The sequence below is a fragment of the Balearica regulorum genome, chromosome 3 (assembly GCF_011004875.1).
Source record: "Balearica regulorum gibbericeps isolate bBalReg1 chromosome 3, bBalReg1.pri, whole genome shotgun sequence".
Taxonomy (NCBI): Eukaryota; Metazoa; Chordata; class Aves; order Gruiformes; family Gruidae; genus Balearica; species Balearica regulorum.
The window spans coordinates 35,666,309-35,694,078 of NC_046186.1; the positions used below are offsets into that span (position 1 = coordinate 35,666,309).

A 27,770-nucleotide genomic window follows, 5' to 3' on the forward strand; every position below is an offset into this window, starting at 1 on the left:
AAGTATTGTATGTAATGTTTTCGCAGTATCTTTCAGTGGACACTGATCTCTCTACATGGCATGTACAGAAGATACAAAATGTTTCCCAAACCACACAGTAGTAAAGATGAATTCCAACAACGCATAATCGTGGCTGCCTGCATTTCCAGCTAAAAGACAACTAATTTCATAGAATGTACTTCACCTTCTGAATTGTGTCTAGGGAAAACCACACTGTTCACCAAGAGCATAAGAACACTGAGATCAGTCACTTCACTTATTGCCTTGCTGCTGCTGTTTGCACTAGACTGAGTGAAAAGACCTCCCTTTGGACTTCCAGGTGAGTTTAATTAGGCCCTACATTATTAAAAATACATTTCTGAGAAAGAACACTCAAAGCTCCCATGTCATAATGAATAAAGATACCTAAGACCTGTGTGATCATGAGACAGTATAACTTACGAATGGAAATGATTATTTGCTACACCTGAAAATCTAAGAAAATTTGAAGAAAAAATAATACATTAATCAGAGAAAGTGTTGACAATGATTTGTCTGGCTGTACTATAGTATTTCTATACAGAGAGACAGAGTTCAGTATCGTAACTTCAATCCTGCCATTCTCAGACTTCTGAGCAGTGCCAGGAGCACACTTTTTTCCCAAGAGTTTATGGAATAGAGCATCACAATAGTTAACAGTATCATGACGTGTAAAAATACTGGGGAAAGCTAAAGTGAAAGCATAGAGTTTTCATATTATTGCTTAAAGTAACCTCACAGATAAACTTTTGTTCAGCTCTATGACTTTCCTTTTGAGAATCGTAGCAATTGTGGGTAATCTTTTGTCACGCTCCCAATCAACATTAGTCTAACACGAAGCCGCGGCTCTGTCAGGGTTTCATGCTCACATTGATCTAAAAAGACATTCTGTGGTGTCTCAAAGTGAACAGGCAGCTCAGACATTTGGTCACCTTTATTATTTGTGATTCGATTACTGTGTACTATGATACATACAGTATACACATCTCTCACAGCACGCACCAAATACACCACAGTGCTATCTGCATATCTGTTCACATCCACGCACGTCTACAGGTATCTTTTTCAAAAAAAGGCAGGAACATCAAGTGGCAAGGTTCTACTTGTGCTACTTACCTTTCCTGGAAGGTTCTATGTTTTACTCGCTGCAAAAAGATTAAGAAGAAAAACAGCATTTTACTAGTGGGTGTATCCAACCATTGAGCAGAAGCCTGTTAGCTCTTTTGTTTACTGTACTTTTATGTTTTCCTTCTAACACATGCCCCCTCCTCTTCCTGAGCAATAATTTGCCCTTATAAAGCAGGTGGGGAGGCACTTGGAAGTCTCCCCCAGTTTCTAAATGAATGTCAGTAATACTTACCCGTTGGATTATTTCCAGGTGCTCTTGGGAATTGCTGAAGTTTTTGCCAATGTCGAATATGCAGAAGGTTTCCCTCTGGCAGGCAGTAACCCAGTTCTGATATTCAGAAGTATCAGGAATCCGATCCAGAAAAATACGAAAGGCTTCCCACACAGCTTCCTGGCAGACTGAGTAAGAAGAAAGGGGCTGGGGATGGATGCTTTGTACCAGAAAGTAAACTTGAAAACCTTTTAAAAGTGATTACGTTTTCCTGTACTTAGTAAACAAATCCAGTTTCTAGGTATTTGTAGATATTTTGGTCTTTTAGGTATTTTTTGAGTTGACAGTCTTTTGCCTTTATGCTGAAGAATTAACCATCTTTGAGTTAAGGATTGCTAATTTCCCTCATTTTAAAAGAGAGATTAATTTGACCTGACATCATCATCATGAATAAGGAGCAAACACAAAACACACTTCCTTCACCTCAAAGGTCCATACATACAAAGATATATACTGGATGTTCTAGTGAGAGCAAACACAGAGGGAGAGAGAAAAAATAATCTAGGAGGCATCATACTTGAATAATCATAATTTGAACTGTATACAAAGGTTTTGTACATTAGTATGGTTAACTATGCTTAGAACAAGATAAACAGAACATATTTAAGATTTTGATATTCCCCATACATATTAAAAATATTTTAATGGAAAAATATATGTTTTAAATGCAGCAGGCTAAAATGATCTGATTATATTCCAAATTTTTAATGTAAATAGTCTTTTCAAAGTCTTAAGGACATTCTATGGCAGGTACATGCTTCATGTTTCTTTGAACACCTCTGGAAAAAATGAATGACTTGGTATAGGTACAATTCCTTTGGAAAGAACGTGATTTCCTTCCTCTCTACACAACTGTACACAGCCATTTGTTCAAAGTTAAATATCTCCTCCGTGGTGATGAATCACCCATTTAAATGCTAGACTACATCAGACAAGATTAACGGGTACTGTGGCTGCAGAGAGAATAGTAGCGTTCGGCATCATTTGGGGAAAAGAAAATGAACATGAAGAGAATAAGACCGTGGGGGTAGATTTCAAAAAGGTGGTATTCAGGAATGGCTCTAAGGGAGCTTCTTTTACTGGATGTGAACTGACTTAATTTCATGAGATTATGTAAAACATGTAATATAGTAATGGCAATTATACTTTTACATATTCTGTTGGCTTCCTCCTTATGAAAGTAAGCTGTGAATTTTGGCTATAGTGTGTTATGAAATATATTAGAATGCATATTTGGGCTTGGCATCCAGTTTTTTGATCTATTTTTCTGAACTCTGTCAGGCATTTCAAGGAAAACTTGTAAAAGATAAGTTCCTGCTGCAAAGACCTTGCTCTCTAGCCCCGTGAGTGAGGATCATGACTTCCGTGAGTACGACAGGGAGGGGAGAAAGTAGCAGAAGCTCGGTTATAAAATGACTGCTCAGAAATACTTACAGGGTCTACTTTCCCTTGATGGTTCTGATAACACTGGTCTTAGATATGTCTGCAGAAGTGAGTTTTTGAGTCACTGATGGCCAGGTGGGGCTGCACTTCTGAGAGCACTTTTACCAACATCTTGCTGAAGTCTCCTCTTTTGTGTAAATTGAAACCATTTCTAAAAGATTCCAGAGGATAAACTGTTCCGTCCACCAGACAGCTACTGCCTACCTGACTAACTACACTAATGTGTCTTTGAATTTCTGTTCAGATACCAGCCCCTCCCCACACCCAAAATATTTGGGTTTCATTTAACTCACTTTGCACAGCCTCAAACTCAACATAGAATGAATACTGGCTGCACTTGAGCCATGTTTAAAATCACTGAGTGGTCCAAAGAGGTCTTCAAGCTAGCACAGAGCTAGGACCTGCTGTTCTGTGTGGACTTTCCTGCTTAACTGCAGAAATATCCACTTATGCAGGTTGTCCTCTGCAGGGGCTGTGAACTCAGTTGTGTAGGATAACCATCATGGCTCGGTGGCTGCTAGAACCCACCACAGAGATAAACAGAGAACCAGCTCAGTTTATCTCAGCTGTCGCTATACCTTCCCATTCATGGGTGACTGCCTCTGTCACTACTTGTTGATTACTCCAATATTGTTAGAGATAACAAAGCCAGGTGTATTTTTGGCTTTGTGAAAATATAACGTACGCATACTCAAGATGAAGGAATATACTTCTTCAAAATGTTGTCTGAAGTTATATGCTTTTAGAGAAGGGGATTTTCAAACATGTTAGAAAAAACCCATTTTAAAACTTGCTAGCAATCTAAAAGCTGTTGCCTTCAGCACTTTACTTTGCAAAGTTCATTACTGTGAGATGGGACATTTATTTTCAGTACTTGATACCTGCTTTGACTTAGAGTGAGCTAATTATCTGCATTATCTGAAATTCAGTGTCTCTGAAATTAGTGCAATCAGTTTCCCTAGGTATTCTCTACACTTGCTGTAGGGATGTGCTCACCTAGCTGTGTTAGGGCACCTCAATAATACCTCAGGAATGACCTGCCCTCCCAGTAGAGCAGCTGCATGTGGAGCAGATGTGATCAGATTATTAAAAAAGAACAGGCTGTCTTTTGAAATGATTTATTCATTATGAGCTACTTTCTATCATCTTTTTCTCATTTACAACTCTCTTGCATCTGTTTTTTTGAGCAGTAACTGCTGAATAAAGATATACTGTCTGATGAAAAGTAATCCAGTTACCAGGGTTTAGATAAACATGACACACGGCCAGCTGGGGAGGCGCTGTAGCTGATTCCATGCACGTTCCCAGTTTGCCCCACATGAGAGACTGACTGTCTTCATGGTGACTTAACCTATGGTGTGTTATTTCAGAGTGGGTATAGGGTCACAGTAGGCTCAGGTTATCTAATAGCAACTGTCTGAGCTCCTATATCTGAGCTGCTTTGTGTTGGGTGCTTATTCCTGAGACCATAGAAAATATATATATATATGCCAAAAAATTATTGTGTAATTTTTCTTAGGAAGCAGTAAAACTCTCCAGAGGACAGATATGATTCACAGGACTGTTAAAGTTCTAAATGTGTCATGGGACTTGGAGGGGTGGAAGTGTTGTCCTAGACTTTGGGTAAGGAAAAGAACGGACCTAAAGGTATGTCTACAAAACAAAATGAAGCTAAGATTGTCCCACAGATAGGCACAGGCTGTAAGACTCCAGCATGGCTACCAGATTATCTTTGCATGAAGGCTTGTACAGCTTGTTACAGCTTCAAGGATAATGCTTGCATCACCTCATTTTCACTTCTACCTTTTTTTTTTTTTTTCTTTTCATTTATCACTTTCATCAGGTAAATTAGCATGCTCAGCTGGGAGGGCAGAAGTCTTGGGTTCTGATCTTTCCTTGAAGGAAACATATTTAGAGGTTTTAACCAAGGACATTGTAATGGAAAATGTGCAAGGGAGCAGAAACACTTCTATCTGAATGAGTGTACAAATTATTCAGCTCAGTTATCTGTTCTCTTGCTTACTTTTTTGGAAGTATTTCAGCTTCAGTTAAGAACTGGATGACGCCTACTCAGAGAATTTTGTGAGTGCAGGACACTCTGCTGGGAAAGAGGAGCTGTAAGTTTAAACTTGCTTGCACTACAAGACTTATAGAGCCCAAAATCCCACTCCAAACTGATGTGTCCCGCTCCAAAACAGTGGTAGTATTGTCATAATCACTTTAAATGAAAATGTCATAGTTTAAGTTCTTTGAGTTCAGGTCAATGATACCCGCCTGTCCCAGGATAGCTCATTTTTGGCCCAGAGATGTGACCAATGAGCTTTAGGGACTTTCAGGATTAATTAGCATTTAAGAAAGGCTTTTTTGATCAGCTTCTTTAACACGTTTCAGAATTCTGTCTAATGCCTACTGGGTTGGAATTCAGTCCCACAGTGGATACTACATATGTTTGTATCTAAAGGAATGGCTTCAGACATTGGTGGTTTGCCCATGCTGCCTGTAGTAACTGCCTGGAGTAAAATTTTTGCAGCTCTACATCCAGGTTTCATTTCAGAGAGAATTAGCTGGTTCCCTAAGACAAAGAGCTGAGGAGCAGCAAAGTTACATACATGTATGTGAATGATTTGAGATCAATACAGAGGATAGATAAGCAAAATTGATCTAGCGAGTAGATGTTTTCTTACATACTTGCGTCCCAGAAGAGCTGACTAGGTTTTAGAATTAGCTTTGGACTGTCTAGCTTCAGCACAAAAATATTCATTTTTTAATACAAATTGGAACAGCCACAGAATGAAAATCTGGGAGAGTGAGAGTGAGGAAGTGAATAAATATAAAAAACAGAAGGCTATTTGCAGCATACATTCTAGGGATCTAAAACTGGAGTGGTAACTCTATAGGCTCTCTAAGGTCAAGGGAGGAAAAGAAAGGGCTGGGGAGGGAGTGAATTAATTGGGAAAGGGCAGAAAAACCATTCTAGACTTTTTAAAAATAAGACTAAGGTCTTTGCATGGGCTACTGGCGATTATCTCAGTGTTTGTAGCATATCAACACTGCCACAGACTTAATATAACTACAGATACACCAACATATTTGTGCAATGACCGATGAATAGTTTCATTACTTATTTTGAGCTGGTGGGATTAATTCTGAGTAGCAATGATGGTACCTGCTGCACTTTTGAGAGAGGTGGTACATCTTTACAGAGTGGTACAAGCATAATTTGGTCTTCACGTTCTGCCATGCTAGAACACTGTGCAATTACACTGAGTTCATTAGTCTTTTGAGTGCATTGTTTTATTCTGTTCTGATAACTGTCTGTCTTGAAATGTGCTAATGTATATCTAACATTTCATTATCTATGAAAAAAGAAAGCATAAAGCAAATATCAGATACAGTGCCTAGAGATAAAGAACAAGATTCTGGAAAATTATTGTGTTTCCTCAATTAAAATAAATACTTTCAGGAAGGAACTACATGTTGCAGTTATCATCTTACCTCTTAATCTATAGTAAGCTTGATGACTGGCTAAAATCTGCTTCACTGATTCTTGTGGGCAAACTTTCACACCAGTTGAGAAAAAGGATGACCTCTTTGTTCGATGTTTTGCCATGTCAAATATCCGCCTTATGGTTGATACTCTGGACCTCTTTGTTGTTCTTTCTGTTTTGTCTGACCCTGAGGCATCTGCAAGATGTTTGGCTTCACCACGGTTTATTTTATTAGGAATTTCTGCAAAAGATAAAAAGTAAACATGTACATAAACATACATTGCATAGGCAGTAGGTACCAAATGCAAAGTTCACGTGTGGAAAATGGGCATGAACCTGAGAGTTCTTTTTGTAATGTCGTATTGGTGTCAATGCCCTGACTGAAATAATGTGCTGAGGAGAAACATCCTGTGACCATATGGAGGAACTGGGACTCAAGAAACCTGGTAACTAATTTCCTTGTATCTCAACATGCGACCTCCAGGTCACACAGGGTAAAAGTTTCAGAATCTTGTTTTCAAAAGTGACTTTGGGTTAGATCCACAAAGGACAATTAAGTGCTTGAAATTCATGCTGCAGCATCTCATTTGTGACCATATCACCCTGTGGGGAAATTTACAGTACAGTGATAAGTAACGGTCTGGAGCTTGGGGACAGTGAAGCATATCTGTAACAGCTTCCAGTGTAAAAAGATGTCTATGCTAGCAGATAAGTAATGTAAGAAATAGTCGTACCTTAAATCTGCACCCTTTCAAGATATTCTTATCTTGCCTTTGCACTTAAAGGCACATCTTCCTTCACATCAGGTTCATAGCCTTTACTCCATCCCAAGAACTGAACCCTGAAACGCTTTCTTTCAAAAGCTGAATGGGAGTTTGATTGTCTTTGGGCAAAGAAAGAGCTGCTGCCAGTCTCCATCTTTTACTTCACAGTGCACTCCTCTATCCTTCCCTGACATAAACAGAAGTATTAATCAGAACAGACTGCAATTATGTTTCCTTGCCACTGGACGATAGGTGTTGTGAATGCTGTGGCATTGTATCTCAATCGATCTTTAACTGTTCTTGGCGAAGTGGAACAGCTGCCGTAGAAACAAGTGAAGTCAGTGAGTGGGAATTGATGATCCAGGCTTAAGTTTCACTTATGGAGATATTCAGTTATGAAAAATGGAAATACTTCTAGGGGGTCAAAATAGCCTCAAGCATAGGAACCCCCATCTTAAAAGTCACACAAAAATTCAGGATTCATTTAATACCACTTCCTAAGTAGTTGTGATGCAGTATTACATGACATAGCAGCTAAATTTAATGTAAAATGTTAACAAAAATAACTTATAAGGTATACATTTAAATGAGCTAAAATATGGCATTTTGCAGGATCATGTAACAGGAGCAATTAGTGCCTTTTAGATTATCCTCCAAAATTTTGCATACACATTAATAAAAATGTTAAAGCTCATTTGGAAATACCTTTTTTTTGTTTGTTTCATTTTCATACATTTCATATAGTCATTATAACTGAAAAATAAAGAAAAATGTAAACAGAATGAAAGGTGTTTTGAAAGAACTGTTTCGAAAGAAAAGTGTAAAATTTGTAGATAATTGGAAAACTTCAAGGGAGAAAATGTAAGAAAGTCATGGTGCATGTGTGCCTGAATGCTGATGAATTGACTGAAAAAATTGCTTTGAAGAATGGTTTAAAAACTTGTAAAAGAAGAAGAAGAAATAATAGGGTTTAAAAGGAACAAGTTTAGTGAAAGTAATACTATGACAAAAAGTAAGAGTAAAAAAATCATCAGTTTACTGGAGAAAGAAGAAATGTCCTGCTGCATATAACAAACTAATTATCATGTTCTTAGGCAAATCAAGAGAAAATAAGGAAGGAAAAAAACATGCCATCTTGACAATTTGGAACTCTGTTAATTAAATCTTTTAAGAAAATTGGGCAGATAAATGATAAGGAAAAAATAATTGAAAAGTATACTGTTAGAAAAAGAACAGTACTTGAAATAAAGAATGCGAAAAGTTCTACCATCTATGTCAGCACACATATATGTATATATGTATGTGTATATATATATGCTTCAGTTCTTATATAGCTTCAGAATGAACATCCAATGCTTACTGTGTAGAAATCATAACAATGACATATATATTATGAGGTAGGTGGTACTCTGATATGGAAGTGACCAAACACCGCATCAGCTGAGACACTGAATTATTTGATTGATATATGGGGTAAGAGCAGCAGATCCGATGCCACTGAAATCTCAAAGCAGATCACTGAAACGGTCTGGAAGGAAATACCAGAAATCTATGTGGAAAGTAGCCAGTTGTAAGTCTATTACCTTTTAGAAGCTATATTAACTGTGGCAGCCCGGCTGCCCAGGCAGTCTGACCAACTGGGGCAGAGGATTTTGTCACTAAGCTCTTTGATAGCTTTTGTATGGAGCAGAGGTCTTTGTTGAAGGATTTGCTTCTTCCCCAGGATTTACCCCTAAGTCATTAACTTGAATTAAGAATCACACTATTCGTGAAACTGACAATGGAGATTTTTCTCAAATGATTGCTGAAATGATTTCAAATTCTCTGCGTTAGGGCCATTTGGGCTTTTCAGCCTCAGAAAGTGACCATGCATTATCTGCTTCCAGTTATCCCTGTTCTGCTAGCCTATTCAGGGTAGGTGTAAACTTTTTCTCTTTTCCTGCTTTCCCTTCAATTTCCACTTTTTTTGTGGGAGGGATCTATTGCTTACACACTCTCACTGTAATAGGTTTAATTCCATTTATATCTTGTGGCTAGTAAATTTCCCTTATTAGAATAACTTTTATTATCATCAGTTATTGAAATCACTTTTTTACTAAATTTTAGCAAAATTTGAATTGAAGGAAGCATCAACGCCTTTTCCCACATGACTGTCCAATACTTATTTCCTAGTATTTACTGAATGTGAATGGAAGAAAAGCTGTCTTTAGGAAAAAACATTAATTGTTCATAATTCTTCAGACCTGTGCTTTCCTCTGTGTCTGCAGAAATTCTGAACTGAGAAATTTTAACTTAAGACTCCCAGATGGTTCAGCTGTGCGCTTTACTGTAATATACCTCCATCTACAATTTTTTAGATGCTTGATTTTCAGTTTCCTGGGTTGAAAATAAATCTAAACAGATCTGAGCTATTATGAAATTGACCCCATGTATATTAGCTGATCCCTTTTCTTTTTACCAACATAATAATTGAGTAAATTGAAGTGGTGTAAATTTTACAGAATACATAATTTGATCATGTAAAAAAATCCAGCAGTTCTAGGTTGCTTTACTATTCTTAAAATAAGTAAATTTTGTAATTTTTTTGTTTTCATTCTCTTTTCTTAAACAAACATATGCAGTTAAAATATTTAGTGTTTAACCTGCCCAGTTTAACTTTTTTTTTATTATTTAGCTCTGTTGTTTCACAAAGGTGACTGTCTCAGTTTTACCTTTTAAAAGTATGTCTAAGATTTATAGTTTTCTTTGATGGTTCCAGGGTCAAAGTCTGGTAACTTTTTACTGTGCTTTAGCATAATCTCCAGGGTGCCTTAAACAAAGCTGTAGCTCTCCTTCCTTATTCTCACATGAAAGAATCTGCATCATTATCCTGATTTTCCAGGTGGCATATTTGATGAAAATAGTCGAGGTAGTTTTACCAAAATGATCTACAGAGTCATTGTCAGCTATTATTAAAATTTGAAGTTCCTGATCTCTAGTCCTGAACTTAGACAAATATAAGATTTTCAAAATATAATGAAGCAATTTTCAAAGTATGATATAGCACTATTATTCATATGGGAGCTAATCAAAAGTGCTTTGACAACCATACAGGTCTCAAATGCATAGTACTGTTCTTCAGGTTTTGTTTTCAGGCAGATATAACCAGTATTCATTTCTCCAATTAGAAATATGAAATCCTCAGAATTAGGCCAGACCTCTACCCTGTGTTTCCTGAGACATGCATTATCAAATTTATAGCCTCACTAAAAAAAAACAAGGCACAAGAAATAGATTTCAAAAAGGTGAGCATTCCTGTGTGTTTTTAATAATCTGCGTAATGAAAAAAGGAAAGTACATTGCTATTTAACTGGATTCTAGAAAAAAAGAATTTATAGCCATTCAGATAGTTGATCAGTGGGATTTTCTTTTATTTGCTTTTATGAACACAGGAGAAAGAAGCATGCATTCATACATGTTTTGTATAACTGTAGCGGATGCTTTTCTATACAGCTTTATTAATTTCTAGCTGTTAATAGTATCAATTTTGGGAGGCCTCCAGTTTTGGCGTGGGTTTGGGGTGTTTTTCAGCAATGTAGGCAATCTCTGTGTAGGAACATTTAGCTAGAGCATTAATTTGGAAGTAAACTTCTAGAAAATTAAGATGTCGTTGCATGCAGCGAGAAGAATTTAAAGTATGGTAACTAAAGGTTTTGGCAGCAAAATCCAAGGTGACATCAGGACAAAACCGTTGAAGTCTGAATAATTTATCATTAAAATCATCACAAGGTTTGACATGTATGAAAAAGCAGATTAATCTGAAAAATAAGTGGATATTTTTAGGATAGAATGGAATGCTTGATTGATAAATGAGACATATTTCCTTCATAATAAAATAAGTATTAATTATTAATTAAAAGACAAGGCTTATTTAAGGGTAACTACTGAAATAGGACAAGAGGAAAGCTTATCAAAGAAGGTTAATTCACTAATTAATACTAATATTTAATCTGCTCAGGTGTTGTCTCTGCGAGGTCAGTGCCCTTAAACACAAGATTACATACCTTCCTTGTACTTATCTTTGGGTCCAATATATTCTTTAACTATTTTTACTGCACGCAGTGAAAAAACTTCAAGAGGAATTGCTGAGGGGACTTGGCCCCTGCAGTTGTTGCGTCCTGGTGGGTAGTGGGTCTTATCTGGGAGCTAAATGGGGTAGTGGAGGTACAGGAGAGAACTCAGTTTGGACCTCACTTCTTCAAGTTTAGTTCCCTTAGGTGGTGACCTGCTGGGTAAGGGTAGTATCCACTACTGTGAGGATGTTTTGCGAAAGATAAGAAGCTGATATTGGTGCCTAGCTTCAGAAGATGAACACTGACCAGAGAAGAATGCCTGTGTTCATAAAAGAGAGGAAGAGGGCTAAGGCATTTTTTTTAAAAGTAATTAATTTTAATTCATCAAAATTAATATTGACAATGATGAGCTTGGTAATTCCTGTTTGGTATGTTGGCTTGTGTGAATGCCATTCTTAAACGTCACTGAATAGTAACATTACCTGTGGAATGAGGCCTGGGTATCTAATTGTAGCAAAAAGCTATGGGGGCCAGGTCCAGGCTTCCAGCTTGGAAGAGCCTGTGTTCATTCGGCTGATGTCCACTAGCAAACTTCCTGCACGCGTACCACAAAGCTGGTAGATGTGGTGCTTAGGAACATGCTTTAGTCGTTCGACTTGACAGTGCTAGGTTAATGGTTGGACTTGATGATTCTAAAGGTCTTTTCCAACCAAAATGGTTCTATGATTCTGTGATGATTCTATGATTCTACAGACCCAGCACTTTCATGTACCTACTAATATCTTGTGTTATGCAAGACTCAGCATCACCTTACGTGTCAGGGAGGTGCTAGGCCATGCTTGTGCAGTGGGGACTGAAGACAAAATACATCTGATCCCTGTATCTCTTGCTTGGAATCAGCATGACAAAATGTCACCTGCACATGTTCACAAGCTGTGCTCAAGCTCTCTATGACACAGGAGCTCCAGGTTCCTTCTTAAAAACGCAAGTTCTGTAATTTTCAACCTTTCAAAGACTATGGTCTTGTTTTGACTTAGATCTGTACCAAGAGATTTTCCTTCTTGAGAGTTCAGGAAAGAGGTGGGTTTTCATAAATCCTGCTTCTTAACAGGAATATATGATGATGCTCCTGTAAACATTTTGAAAGATTTATGTTACATTCAAAGCTAGAAGATGGCATTAGGTAAGGGTTCTTTTACAGAACTCTTGAAATTAACCTGGATTTACATTTTGGTACCAGAGATCCCTGCTGCCATCAAGCAATATGCTTTGGAATTTCACTAAGTGTGAAGAATTGCATTTCTGCAAGTAGGTAACACTGAGAAACTAAACTACCTATCATAATCCCTCAGCTGTTCCCCTCCTCCCAGACACTCACACAAATCTGTGTGGTTTTCTATGCCAAGTGGAGAAACACAACCGTTAAATCAACCAACTTCAGAAAGAAACCTAAGAAGATAATTTGAGACAATTTTGATGAAATTTATGCCGAGGCCTTATAACAGACAAACTTTTTTTGGTCCCTCTCTAAATAGACAATTTGGCAACATATTTGAATTATGCTAACTATACAACTTATGGCAAAATAACCATGGTGAATTATCTGCCTATTATAGATGAGAGTAGAAAACATAATATGCCACCGGCAAGATTCTCCTGCTTTTGTGAATATAGTTGTCATATACTGACTAAAAATGAATCCACGTTCACAATAAATGCAGTCTGTACCAACCACAAATATTGAACATGCTGAAAGCTTTATGAGTCAACACGTGATTTTGACACATTTCCTTCCTACCTGAAAGAGCATCATAAGAAACTCATGTTTTCCTTGACATCATATGTCTCATTTAAAGTAGAAATATATACCATCTCTTTCAGAGAGATAAGTGCAAATTCTGGTAAAGAATCCTCCTTGTTATTCACCAACTTTACCAACCAACTTTGGAGCTAGATGAAATTGATCTAGTTTTGAGGGAGAAGAGGAAAGGGAAAAGAACTTGATTAGAATTGTCTTCATTTTGTGCTATAACCACAAAATCACGAAATGAAAGATGAGTGCATTACTGCTTCCTACCTGAAACTGCTGGGGCTTCTATGATCAGTGTTGACTTATATGTATGAAAGCTATACCTGGAGCATACCCGCTAAAACTGGTATGTCCGGTAACAGGGTTACCAAGATAGTTCACATACAATTGGATAAAGTCCGAGAGAGGTGCTGAAAGATTCAGAGCAGCCAGTAAGAGGGTAATTTTGGCTCTGCACTGAAGCAGAAATTTAAAAGTCAGTAGAACCTTGCCAATAAAAAGATAAGCATGGTGGCCCAAGTACACTGAGCTATGTAGCTATGAGTCTGGGCCTTACTGGTTTGCACACAGCTATGTGATAAGAGAGTTGCTTTGAGAATCAGCCTGCTAAACTCTGCTTGTGTCCTGCTTTATGATTGCAATGCTTCTTACAGGTCAGGGCTCCAGTCTCCGTGTTATACCTCAGGTCCTCATGACTTGGTGAAATGAGGATGCTAGTGTTACTCTGACAGATGGGTATATCGTAAGGTTAAAACTCATGGTATACTTGCATACTATAAAGCGTGCTACGATGATGTAAGGGTATATAAACACCCCTACACTGTGGCAGGCATCAGGCTACTCCCAGATGATTGTTAATCTTGTGTTTTCCAGCTACGCTACTATTCTGAAGTGTCTGTCCGGTAAATAGCAGCTGACAGTGACTAAATACCAGTACATATGTCTATACAAGCAGACAGATAGATAGATATTTATTTTTAGGATTGTGTTGTTCAATATCACACATTCCTAAGGGGAAGAAATTGTTGGAAACACAGCTGGGCTTGCAAAGTGCGGGATAGTGCACCTAATTCTTGATTAAAATGGAAGAATTGTGTGACAGAGAATGAGCAAAAGACTCATTTTAATCCCAAAGGGACTCGGAATAGGTACAAAAGCAGAGGGGAAAACATATATTCAAAATATTTTAAAGCATCAAAATGCAGCAGAATGCATACAGAGTTTTCCTTCAGGGAAACCAAGAGATTGTTTGATACATCTGATGAATGTTGGCCATATCACTTCTTGCACTGCTGAAGCCACTAGGACACCACGATTAGCTAAGAAATGGAAAATACCCTGAACAATAATCTGGATATGTAGCAGGTTAAACCTTCATGCAAAGTTACCTTATTGTAGCCTATAAATTAATGTCCTGTAAAGGGACAAAACCTGTTATTAGTAATAGTGATCATCTTGTCCACAGTTGTTTTCAAAGAAAAAAATCCCACTGTTCATTCACGTATAGTTCACTATCACTATGGTCTGGGTGTGATTATATCTGGAATTAATCTATAAGATTCAGCGACAAAATTCTAGTATTTTTATTCAAGTTTGGCTCTTAGCCAGGAAATAGATAGGTTTAAAACCTGCATATAATCCAGTGTTACATTTATTTTTTGGGAAAAAAAGTTTTACTTTTCATTTGTTTATAAGCATAACCAGGAAACCTAACTTTAAATTGGTAATCCTTATTTTATAGGTGAAAGGAGAAACTAATCTTAGTACAAAAAGCGGATGTCTTTTTTTTTTTCTTTCTTTCTTTGAAGCTTTATGTTCTTTGACTTCCCTTTCCCTTTGGCACAAATTTGCTTAACCCTTTTTTCAAGAGCAATTATAGTAATGAAGATCTGCAACACTTACTGCTGAACTGGAACAGCCGAGCGGGAAGGGGTAAGTCAGAATGAATTAAAATTATTTCATAGAGCACACACAAAGCCTTTGTGTCCTAAAGAATGACTGAGTAAATAGAGGATATTTGCCTGCCGAATAAAAAAATAACACTAAACAGCCTTGAACGCTCTTTGGCTCCCTTACATTTTCAGTATTGAGTGTTAGGATGTATCCAGCAACAACATACAGTTTGGGGAGTTCAAAGCTCCTCTGTATTTTGCTAGTTAGTCTGGTTTTTCAGTGTTTTACCATTCAATAGTTAAAAATTGCTCTAGTGTTATATTTTTCGCATAGATGGTTTTTTTGCCATGGCAAAGATTTTTATCCCCCTCACTTTCCCTTCCCGTTGTTAGAGACAGTTTGTGTCAGGACAGTGGCAAAGACCTGAGTTCACGTCCTGAGGTCATTTCCTGGATTCTGGCACCAGTCATGGCCAAAGATAAGCACTCCATCTCTACAGTCTTATGGTGCTCCCTACAGTTTCCTATTTGTTTACTGTGGAATTGGAGGTGCTCCTGGGCAGCCTCCAAATGCGTGGGAGAAGGGGTTTTTTTGGTCCTAGAATAAGGAGGGGAAAGAAGGACCAAAAGACATTACTGAGCAAGCCCCATTTTTGTTAACCCTGAAATATAGATGTGAGTAAACCAGGAATTTGAATTTCAGATAGTTTTGTTCATGAGGAAAAAAAAAAAAAATCAACTGATTAACTCTATAAATATTTGGAGATTATCAGTTCTATGGTGGTTTTTTTTTAAGATGAGAGTTTTTTGTCTTTATCTCTTATTTCCTAGTCTGTCATAGTTGATGCATACTGCAAGCTTGAATAGCCCTAAACCCCTCAAATCATCTATGTTCAAATCACTAATAAGCAACTAATATCAGTATTCAGATTACTGGGAAAGCTTGTGTACTTCTGAAAATATTTTCTGGAAGAATCTGACCCTAATGTTAAGTCATAAAATAACAGTTCTGGAATCCCAACTCTGGTAAAGAAGCTTCTTAACAGAAGCATTAAGTCTTTTGAGATTTGTGTGTATATATTTGAGATAACATAGTTTTAAAATGTTATATATAGCATGACTATATGACAATAAAAATAATTATTATGCATTTGCACATACCACATGTACTTTACAAAACCGGTGGGAAGGAATTTTTCCAATTATCAGTCACATGCATGTATAGAAAAAATTTTTTTTCCCCTGAAAGCCATCAAAAATGAGAAAATTCCAAGACTGCTCCATAAGCAAGATGCTGTGTGAAGTTCATTATTCTTCATTACTTCCTAAGTGTCAATAAACATTCCATGCACCAAGTCTTCTGCTATGTCTCTTAGGGAGACAATCTACACTTCCGTATTCCTCTCTGTCAAGATATCCTCCCAGAATTTTGCCAAAGTCTTTTATGGGAAATGTATTTTAACATGCAATCGCAATTTGCAATAGGTGAAACTATGTGAGCCCACTTTTTACATGATCACTTTCCAGTTCATAATTATAAACCTGGACTTTAATGATACCATCAAGCAAGCAAGAATTACCTGGAATGCATTCTATCTCTTTCCATCATAGCATAGGCAATTTAAATGCAAAAGCTGTGCATTTTGATACACATTTTGCTCTTGTCAGGCATGAACTATCACTCATTCTTTCATTTTTTGCCACATTTCCATAATATCATTAATGATTAAATGACATTATATACACAGAATTAAAAAGTAAAACCAAAGAGCAACAGAATATAAATTTAGTGTTAACTAATACATTACTTTTTCCGAAGGATTTTTTCAGTACTGTAATTGTCTACTAGAGAATATTTACATAATTTCAGTGAGATACAAGAACTGTGTTCTTTATTTTTTAAAGAAAATCTGTGCAAAGAAAAGCAAGACAAAAAAAGAAAAAAAAAAAAGATGATGTGTCAATAAAACTTTCCAAGTAGTATTGAAAACAGACTCATATCATCTCTTTAACAAATATTTAAATACCATTGAGGAGACTTCTCTTTTATCATTTTACATTCTTTGCATTTAATTAACATGCATGAGATATTGACATAAAATAGGAGATCATTTACTTGGGCAAGCATAAAGCAGTTCTAATGTTGACTTTTAATTCAATTATATAAATATCAAAGCATAGATGAAAAAGTTAGTAAGAAACCTTCCTCAAAATCAAACATGTTCCCTAAAGCTCTAAATCTATTGAATATGAAACTGAACAGGGAAAAATCACATCACCATCTTTTGTTTTTTGTTGTTGAAGAACCTTTAAAGTTGCTGTGAACTTTTTAATGTTTTTAAAAGTAGCAATAGTTAGCTGTTGTTTTCTTGCAAATAATTTTACAATTATTATTACAATAATCCTTACTAGTATTGCTATTTTGTGTATATGTACTAGTATGGTTTATTCCTCCAGAATTTGTATATCTAAAAGTTTTAAATTTTTTTTTTTCCTGACAATTGCTAGTAAATACAAAGATATACTTTACTACTTTCTCTTCATTTCAGGGATGGCAGGCCATCTTTAACAATGTCAGCACTTAGATGATCTTTCAGCTATTTTGCCTGTTCCATATAATTTTTTAGAAATTATATTTTTTCATAGCAGAAAATACGCTGGTAAATCAAAACTAAATGGCATCTCTTACAAAGATTGTAAAGCCTGGGAAACACACATAAGAAATCTTGCCAACTTGCCCTTTTCCAACTTGCTAGCAGTTTCAGTAACTATACTGTCTCCAGCTGAATTGTCAAAACACCACATTCCAAACAAAGAATTCTGTAATGTGAAAATATACTGATCTTTCAATTATTTTTTCTTTCAACATAGGCAATGTAAATCAGTATAACCTTTTATATATGAACTTACCTCTGCTTCCCTGACCTTGGAGAGCAAGGCAAATGATCAAAAATATTAATCCAGTTTTCAAATGCATGCTGTCTATTGATCATTCACAGTTTTCAAGAACAATCATTCAGGAAATAAGAATATTTAGGTCTAGTAGAAGAATTTTTTTTTTTTCTTAAAGAACTAAAATCTCCAAACGTCTTCCCTCTTTTTTTCCCTACTATTTTTCAGGTGTCCCCAGCCTTGGACTGCATTGAATTGCAACTAGGAGAAGAGGGCAACAGGTGCCAGAATGCAAGAGCTGGACAAACCCCACCAATGCACACACTTCTAGCCTGGGGGACTGGAGTGGTAAGACAAGACTGACGAAGTTTTAAAAAAAAGCAGTGTCTGTTTCTGGAATAATCTGTTTATCTGCTGCTCAGACATAATCCCTCTTACGGTCCAGCTGGAAGAGCTTTCTTCATCTTATTAACCTTCTGGAGCAGCATCTGTCAACCCCAGAAGACTTCAGTAGCACCACGATAAACAACGGAAGTCTCTTCTAGTGCCCATTGCCTTCGAACATTGATCCTTCGGGCATTCCGGAGGCATGACATGTGAGCAGAGGAGAAATCACGGGGAGAGCTAATTGTGATGTTTCCAAACCAGTGATCATAAAACCCAGGGAACTTCCTTTGAAGAGGAAACCAGCTTTTTCTGAAAGAACATACTATACTCAGCTTTTCCACTGCGTATGTCTTGGAAGCTCCTTTCTCTTCTCATACCAAAAGGTTGCTGTTGCAATATTCCTATCAGAGCAGTGATGGTGATGCTCTGTGACAGCAGTGAAATGGCGTGACTCAGCAGTAAATTGCAGCAGTGTTCAGGGCTGGCATGATCCGATGCCAAACTGGGAGTGGGGGAGGGAAGGTACTGCATGGCAGGAGAATAAGAAATAGTGGTGGGAAATGCTGTTTCAAGCACATAGCTATAACCAGGCCAAGAACTGGCAGTAAGTGAATACACTTTTCAAACAGCTCTGTTCCAGTTTCTCAAATAACAATTCCGGTTAAATATTTGTCATGTGTAAATGTTCCATACTTACTTTTTATTTTCCAGAATGTTTTTTTTGCGTTGCATTACACCTAAAAAAGCTACCAGGTGGGCAGTTGTGATGGTCTGTCCCCGTCAGAGATTTTTGTGTCACTGTGCTTAAACATAGGAAGTATCTAGGCTGGCAGCAAGAATCTCTTTTCTAGCACTGTAAGTACAAGTTACTTTAAGAACAACCTTCATTTGAACACAATCAATATCCTATTTTTACTTCGGATTTAAACAATGATAACCTCCCTCCCTTCCCGTGAGTGCCTAATTTTAACTACTCGGAGCAGTTAGTGCAGAGAGTGGGCTAGGACCAAACAAGATCTGCTTTTTTTTTAAATTTTCACAATCTTTTTCTGAGTTTCAGTGCTCATTTGAACATTTTATGTATTTTGTTTCATGCACATTGTTTTATTGTTCTCATAAAACAAATTCAGAAGACCTTGCCAGCAGCACAATGCAAGGGAACAGTGGAGATGATCAGGATTTCCTCTGGAGAAAATTTGAGTATTGCATAAGGATCCTTCATTAGCAGTACCAATATTTATCTTTACATATTTTATATATCATAATCATATGCTATATAGTGTAGTCATATAAGTACTACCTCTATCAACCAGGTAAGCTTTAGCAATTTTCTCCCAATACGTTATCTTATTTTAGTTGCTTCAGCTCTCAATCTGCCACAACTGGAAGCGTAGGGAATTTTTCTGCAGGTGGTGGAATCCACTGTTTCTGGTGACATCTGAAAGTGCAGGATTGGTGAAAGTCACAGATTATTTCCTCAGAGCACCCTAGGTAGCAAACTCCCTATGGAATTTGGTAGGAATGTGATCCTTTAATTCCATTAGGAATCTAATTTAAGCATCAGACTACAATTTGAAAATGTGCAATAAAGACATTTAATTAATTACTATGCAGAGACTTGTTAGTGAAGCCCGAGCCAGGAATCAGAAATCCTTTATCAAAGCTTTCATTTAAAAATGTATTTTTGAGCCCTTTGCATGTTGGAGAAGACAAACATTTAATAAAACATGCTTTTATCTTTCAGAGGTAAAGGAACAGGAACAATCCTAGAACGCACCACAGTGTTGTTTAGTGTCGAGGTATGACTTAGGGAAAATATTGAGCTCCATAGGTAACTGTGACTTAACATTTGTAGGGAGTCTGCATACCTTGAGATGATGCTTAAATCACAAATATTTCAAGCTGTTTTCTGTTAAGGCAGTGCCTTCTATGTATTTCCATTTAAATAAGAAATTTTGTAACTAACCTTGATAACTGCCACAGTGGAAGCAAACAAGAATTATAAACACTCATTAAAGCTAAAGCAATATTATCTAGGGACCACTCCATCTCTAAGTACTGTAGTGTTTAATTATAGGTCACTGTTAATTAATCTAGAAGTGCTTCTTCTAGTTGGTTTGCTGTCAACAATAATTATATATTGTTAAAGAGGCGATTAAAAATATTCTGCTGAAATTCAGTAGTGCATTACAAATATACTACCAAGACACAGGAAGGGCAAAACTCTATGCTAAAATATCCATTCACCCAGGATAAGTGCTTGTACATGAGTTAAATCAGACCCGTTAATGGTCACCTCAGTGAATCCCTGCACATACCTAAAAAAATACAGATATGCTGTTTAAATACAACTAAAGCTACTTCCTTTGCTTGCAGAAAACTGACAGTTTAGGTCATGAAGAACTACATTTAGAAGACTTTTGATGTAAATTGTTGGTAAGCCTAGGGCTCAAGACATTATCATGTAAAGATGATCTAAAAGTTGCTATACATAGTGCTGAATTTTAGGTGCCTTATGAAGATAGATAAATCAAGGCACTACCCAGCTCATGTTCCCTGTAAAGGCAAGTCAGATTCTATACCGTCAGAGTCAGAGTCTATACCATCTAAGTCTGACTTCTGGTTTTACTTGTCCTGAGTAATTTCTCCTACTGGTCTAGCCAACCGTTTTCCTTATAATTTCCATGCTGCATTTACCTGAGAGACCTGTCCCAATCTGGGGAAGGGGACATCTATAATTATGAAATACCTTTTAAATAACCTCAGGTCTTTCTCCAGTATTCATTATTTCCATAGGAGTCACATTGGTACCTGGCAGCCAGCATGCACCAGCAACAGCTTTAGGCTTCTGATTAAAAGCAAGGAAACCCGAGTTCTTCTGCTCCCTTCTTTCCTGTTGAGTTTGGCCACACCAAGCCCTATCTCTCAGCCTCCATATCTGCAATTGAGGGAATGACCCTGGACAGCTAGAAAAGCCTCTGTAGGAACAAAAAAGATAATACATGTAAGTAAGAATGGCTTTCCCCCCCTTTCTCATGCATTAAAATGTAGATAAAATATTTCACAAATTATTATTTTAAATTTTAAAATTAACATTTTAATTTTAGATGTTCAGGATGCATATCAAAGTTAGGCATCAGCAGTAGTCCTGTAGTGGAGTTAAAGACTTTGTCACGAAGAACACAAATTGTCTTTATGCTCTTTGATCTTTTCCAGTTGGGCACTATTTGTATTTTGCCTTCTACTGCTGCCCAGCCACCATGCTTTTGTTTTCTTACTGAACTCATACAAGATTTATATTCAGTCAGTAAATTAAATCAAATAAAAAAGAAAAATAAATACATATTTCTCAGGACAGTTAAAAAATACCTACGTGTTGTTTATTATTTTTGTTTATGTTTCATAGACAATTCCTCTTTCTAGTGTCTCTCCTTTGTAGCAGGGAACAAATATGATCACATCAGGGAAAGCCAGTTTGAAACTAAGCAAAATATTTTCTCCCTGAAAGAACCGATCAGTGTCCAGACTTTGTGCTTCCAAATGTCCTCTTATTTTTCAGACCAACTGTTCCTTAAAACCTATATCTTCTGGAAATTCTTACATTCTTCTTTGAAAACTGAACTCAGACAGTGTATCTTGGAAGAGTGCCACGTAACTCACTTTGCTGATGGCCATAGACAGTGATAGCATTGGGATAATGCACTACATTCAATTGGGGCGTCATTAAAATAATAGTAATGCAGCAAATGCTGTGGAAATGAAGTTAGTTTTTAGTCTGAGTAAATGCTAGAAGTGGAGTAATAATTTGGTTTAGAATAAAGCAGTACATTTGAATTGCAAGAAATAGCCATTAACAGATATTGGTGACCCAGGCATTCAAAAGAAACTCAGAGATCAAGGTTCTGAGTTGCTGACTGTGCAACTGAGTGTTTAAATTGGCCTCTATACCAAAGGAGAGAGTTTTCAGAAGTGTTTCGGTATGAAGCTGGAGAATTGTACTTCAGCAAGTCTAACTTCTGTACTAGGCAAATTGATAGAAACCATGGTAAAAGAAATAAGCACAATAACAAGAATGATCTGGTTGATACAATCTCCTTGGACAGCCAAGAGGTTTTGATGAGGTCTGCTCTTAAAGAAACTTAGCTGTCATGGAGCAAAAAGAAAATTCTTCTGTATTAATAGCTTGTTAAAAGATGAGATATAAGGGAAAGAAATACGCATTTCAAAGGCTAGGTGTTACCATTAGGCTTTATGCTGGAAGGGGAGGCAAACGATAAGGTAACAAAATTTGCTGATGATATAGAATTGCTCAGAATTGTTAAGATTTACACAAATAGTGAAAAAGACACAGACCTGTGTACTGCTGCTGAATGTGTGGATAACAAAGCAGCAGATAAAATATATCCATGGGAAAAACGTAACACTATCAATTAGCAGATAATTATTTGCTCTAAATTAGATTAGCCATTTGGCAAGGAGAGTTTGAAAGAATGTGAGGGCATGCTAGGAACTGGATCACTTTGACTTGCCTGTTCCTTATATTATTTCACCATCCACGTATTGGCCATAAATGTAGATAAGAGAGTAGATTACCTGGGTCTTTGATAGGATCCAACATGACTACCGTCAGGCATTGAGCTGTAGTGTCTAACTCAGACTAACCTGCCATTAAAGTCAAGCTTACCCAGTAGTTATAACAATTCCTGCTCATACCAAATGGTGCAGCAAATTCATCCATTTTCTGTGATACCTCTCTCCTCCAAAACAACGAGCCTGATGCTCTGTCCTGAGTTGCATCAAACATTGTGGAACACAAAACTGAAGCAGGTGATGTGTTAATGCAGTTCTTTGTCTCCTTTCATGAACATAAGTCTAGACGTCTTCTGCAATCAAAAGATACCTCCAAGACTCTCCAGGGTCTTTAAAAAGCTTTGCTGTTCTGCTGTTACTAAAGCAGTTATGAAGTCCTAGCACGCCTTACTATTTAGAACAGGAAAAAGTATTGTGTGCCTACATTTACATGATGAGTTACAGATACATCTCTGATGACTGCTTCTGAAACTTTTCATACTGGTACACTCTTAAAAGGATTAATATGTTTAGATGCGGTTTAGTGTGATAAGGGAGATAAAGGTACGAAAAAAGCATGGTATTAACTGAATAATACAGCATAATTACGAGAAAAATACCCCAGCCTGACTGCTGCTTCAGGATGATCACTGATAAAAAAACTATGCTTATGTTGATAGGTATATGATCTTTCTTTGGTACCATCAAAGATCTAAATGGGATTAAAATTATCTTTTCTAGTGGCCAGAGATACAGCAAGCTGACCATTAGCTTCCAGTCAGTGGAGATAAAGACCACAGTACATCTGCTCAAACAGATTATCACGCACTTGCTTGCATACTAATACGCAAATTTCTGTTATTCCTGGAGCTACTTAAGCTTGTGTCATGGAGAGCAGTAGTGAGCTGAAACATGTTTCTTCCCGTGCTTGACAAGTTGTTTTTCTCCTGATGCTCAGAAAGGATCTTTCTCGATTTAGCTTACAGAGTTAACTGACAGGTTTACTATTCGCAAAACTGTCCTCAGCAGTGTAGCAAATTAAGTTGAACATTGTAATTATCAGCTATAAAAAATTCAAGCTATCATATATGTTTTTGTACATGAAACAAGCCTGCAGAGATGTGGTCTTTTACAATATGAGTTGTGTAATCAGAAGCAGGTACCATAGGAGTAGCTGGTAGCTCAGTATCTTTTTATAGTAATGGGAGAAGATGTTTAGTAAGGAGTGAGAGGGCAAGAATAAAGACATCTGCAATGTTAGGTGTGCTTGTATCTTTATACTAGCTTAGTTTTTCCCTCTTTTGGAGATTTGGCATGAGATAATAGTTACTCTTTATTGCTTAGCCTAATGCTGTTCAGTTTTTAATTTCACAGTTCTTCTTTCAATTATTCCTCATCATGCACAGTGACTGCATTTGTTCATCAGTATTTTGCTTTCTAGATTTACCATGTGAGAGAGAGAAATACGAAATGACCATATTTCCTGTGCACATGACTGATCTGATAGGCAAGAGTTTTTGGCTCAATAAAAGGTCTTGCAAAAAACCTAGTTGTGCACCAGTGTTGGGTGGCACTGAAGCTGTTGAAAGGAAATTAAAAATCTACCCAGAAAGATAAAAATATGTGCAAATGTATAGAAATTTATTATCTTTATGGTAGAAACTATTATTTTTTTTTATACTTACCTTAGCAGTTTCTTATTCTCCTTTTTCAGGAGGGGTGGGTGTTGCTTTTGTTTTCAACAAGGGACAGGTGACAGTCAGCAGGACTCTTACAGACCTGCCCATGAACCCTGGAACTTCCTGATCTGTATGTGTGATAACTGTCTTTAACAACGTTAATGGCTGTGATAACACGTAGTTCCAGCAAGAGCAAATATCCGAATGTAATGCAAATATTTTCTTAACAAAATGTAGGAAAATTGGAAGAAGTAGTGCGGAGGATGCATTTAACTAGGCCTGGGAAGCCTTGGAGAGTTATTTAAGTAATTTAAAGACTGCTGTTACCTATATCACTGGTCTTTTTGTTTCAGTTACTTTCAGTAACAAACCTACTGTGTTTGAACTCAGAGAAATGCTGTGAAAAACCTATTCTGTCAAAGATGCTTTGAGAAGCAGGTTTTACGTCAACTTTACAAGTATTGGCGTCTCACCCAACAAGCTTGTTTTACGCTTTTGATAGATTCCTATCTCTTTTCTATCCAGCCAACAGTATCATACTTGTCATTGTTTATATAATGGATTCTGTGTGTGTTCAGAAGCTGTTTTTCCCAGTACTGTTGCTGCTGGATCCCTCCATGGAATCTCCCACGGTTAACTTCGATGTTGTGGTTAGTTCCAATAAACTCCTTTATGGTTTATTCAGTATAACATTACCAGTGTGACATTGCCATTATCCAGATCATGCTTTGTTCCTTGTATCACTAGTCACCTTATCTTAGACTGTTAAATAAAGTTTAATTATTATTATTTTGCATTCTTTCCAAAGGACTCTGTGCCAGCTGGGCCTTATTCTGCATCTCACAGCTAAATTTTTGGAATGCAGCTGATGTAGACTAAGGATATGAAAATATTTGCTCTTTCAAACCCTGTTATGGTTCCTGTTTGTGTTGTTCAGTTGCCCTTTCTCATTTTGACACTTTGGTCTTGATAAACTTTAAGGGAAATATCAATTAGGTGAGTTCTTAGTCAGTGTCCGTTCCAAACAGAAAAATTTTGAATATGTTTTGATTATTTTTGGTGAAGACAGGAATATTTTTATTGTTTCCACAGGTAGTAATTGTAAAGTTGTTCTTATGCTTAAAACCTGATTTTTCCACTTTCATTAAGCAGCTTGAGAAGTTGTCATATATTATTTAGTAAGGTTGCAACTCTGTTTTTCTATGAAGATGCCAATTGCCTCTCACTTCCACTTATTTTTCTTTGTTGTAGATTTGTATTTCTGGAAGTGTTTGTAGTTTCAGTGAACTATTCTACAAGGCCAAATGTATTATACATGTGTTACTCTGCATGCTGAATAGAGCTGGGATTGTTTAGCTTTCAGAAGAGAAGACTCAGGTGGGAATCTTAACATTTTTAAAATACCTGATTGGAGGGACTAAAGAGGCAGAAGCAGACTTCTCAGTGTTGCCCAGTGAAAGGGTAGGAGGCAATGGGCACAAAATGAAATACAGGAGATTCCATTTGAACAGACTTTTTTAATATAAAGGTGATCAAACACCGGGACAGTGATCTCCAGAGACGTTGTAAAGGCTCCATTCCTGGAAATACTCAAAGCCGACCTGGACACAGTCCTGAGCAATCTGCTCTAGCTGACCCCGGTTTTACTGTGGGGTTGGACTAGGTGATCTCCAGAGGCCCCTTCCTACCTCAAACATTCTATGGTTCTATGATACTCTCATAGTAAGCAAACAGAAACAACTCACCGTAGAGAGGCAAGTAATGATTTTTCAAATTCATTTGAGCACCACTTCAGCCTACTGTAGAGCCTCTATAAGCCACATTCCCCTCCAAACAGTATTTTCAGTGGGATTCTTTGATGTGGCAAATACATTCATAGACAAAGATTTTAGAGTATAACCCACACAGAACAGCAAGAATTAAATTCCATGTACAGTTAGTAGTTTATCAAGTCTAGAAAGCTGAAATTACATTTTAAAGAAAGAAAACTTTAGACTGAGTAAGAAGAAAAATAATTCTAGAATTTGTTGATTTCTAGAACAGAATTCTGTGATGTGGAAAAAGTTCCTTTGTGTGTATTGTTAGAAATGGTGTTAACAGCCTGTTCAGGTTTTTATTTTTTAATGATCATTCTTACTGACTAGGCTTTAATGATTCAAGGCACACTGTGCAAATGCCCAATTAAAGAAGACCCATTCCCAGAAAAGAATATGCAGGATTGATCAAAATAATAGGATGGGAGTTCAAAAATGTTTTCACAGTATAAACAGGATAAATTGTGGTTACGTTACTTCCAGTTTATAACCTTCAGTACAGTTACCCTCTGCATAGCACTGATGATGCATATAGATGGCAGAAAGGGAGAAGCTGGGTCAGAAAATCTGTTGCACAAAAATCCTATTGTTCCTTCCCCTTCAGTCCAGAATGAACCCTAAATATTTGATCTTTCTCTGATCTTTTGCTCTATTTTTAAAAATCACATTCTCCACCAATTTATTATCTACCCAAGCACTATTTTTTTTGATCCTCTACCCTGGTGACCATCTGGCCTCTTGTTTGATCTCTTTTCCCCAAATTTCCATCCTCTTCATTTCTGGTTTCTCTCCTTTCTGACCTTCCCATTTCATCCCACCTCCTAATTTTATTCTGCTTCTTTCCAGAGTTTTCTCATCTCCTCCACATCCTTGGCCTGAAGCTGCTTCCCAGTCCACTGCGGTGTGTTATTTTGAAAGCTAAGAGTGGAGTGGAAGATTGTTGTAGTGTTTGTTAGCTACCCCCGCTTGGCAACTCCAAGCTAAGGAGAAGCCACTTATTTTATCTTATGCAATACCACCCTCCACTGGCAGTTCCTCCTTCCTTCCCTCTGCATTTCACTGATGGCTACAGCAATATATAGGTAGCTCCTGCCTTCAAAATTCACAAGAGAATTGTCATTTAGAAAGGATGCATAGCTTATCTTTTTATTAGGAAAAAATAAACAGCAGCACTGTTCTTTCTACCCCCTACAATGAATTGTGTTTACATGAGGGTTTATTTAGCTGCTTTTCAGGCAGCTTTTTCATTCCAACTCCTTTCTTCATTACTACCTTCAGTTTGCCACAGTGGCCCCCAGTTTCCACACGCCACAATATGAAGGTCTTTCCTAGAACCAAATGGTTTTGGAGGAGCCAGCCTAAGACTGATTTTGGCACAGAAGTTAAACCCCCAAAACTTTCTGTATAGCAGCTACGTGAGACACACTGTGGGCTGGTTGAGTATCCTTATTATCCATTCCGGGCTGCCTCTTTGCTATGAACTTGTTAGAGTTAGTTAGATGCCTCTGTCCCTATGCATTTAACCCCACAGACATCAGACTGCTTTTTACAGTTTCCGCTATG

At 37.2% G+C, this 27,770-nt stretch overlaps 1 protein-coding gene across 1 annotated transcript in view; it reads right to left on the minus strand.

Moving 5' to 3' along the window:
* Positions 1-17,921, minus strand: part of IMPG1 (interphotoreceptor matrix proteoglycan 1) — a 55,832-nt gene extending 37,911 nt beyond the window's left edge. The window contains exons 1-4 of the mRNA XM_075747537.1: positions 17,777-17,921; positions 6,356-6,589; positions 1,379-1,545; positions 1,135-1,163 (exon numbers count right to left, since the gene is read on the minus strand). Coding sequence (XP_075603652.1) covers positions 1,135-1,163; positions 1,379-1,545; positions 6,356-6,589; positions 17,777-17,843 — 497 coding nt within the window. The 5' untranslated portion in view covers positions 17,844-17,921. The remainder of the gene's footprint in view (positions 1-1,134; positions 1,164-1,378; positions 1,546-6,355; positions 6,590-17,776) is intronic.
* Between the last annotated feature and the right edge of the window lie 9,849 nt (positions 17,922-27,770).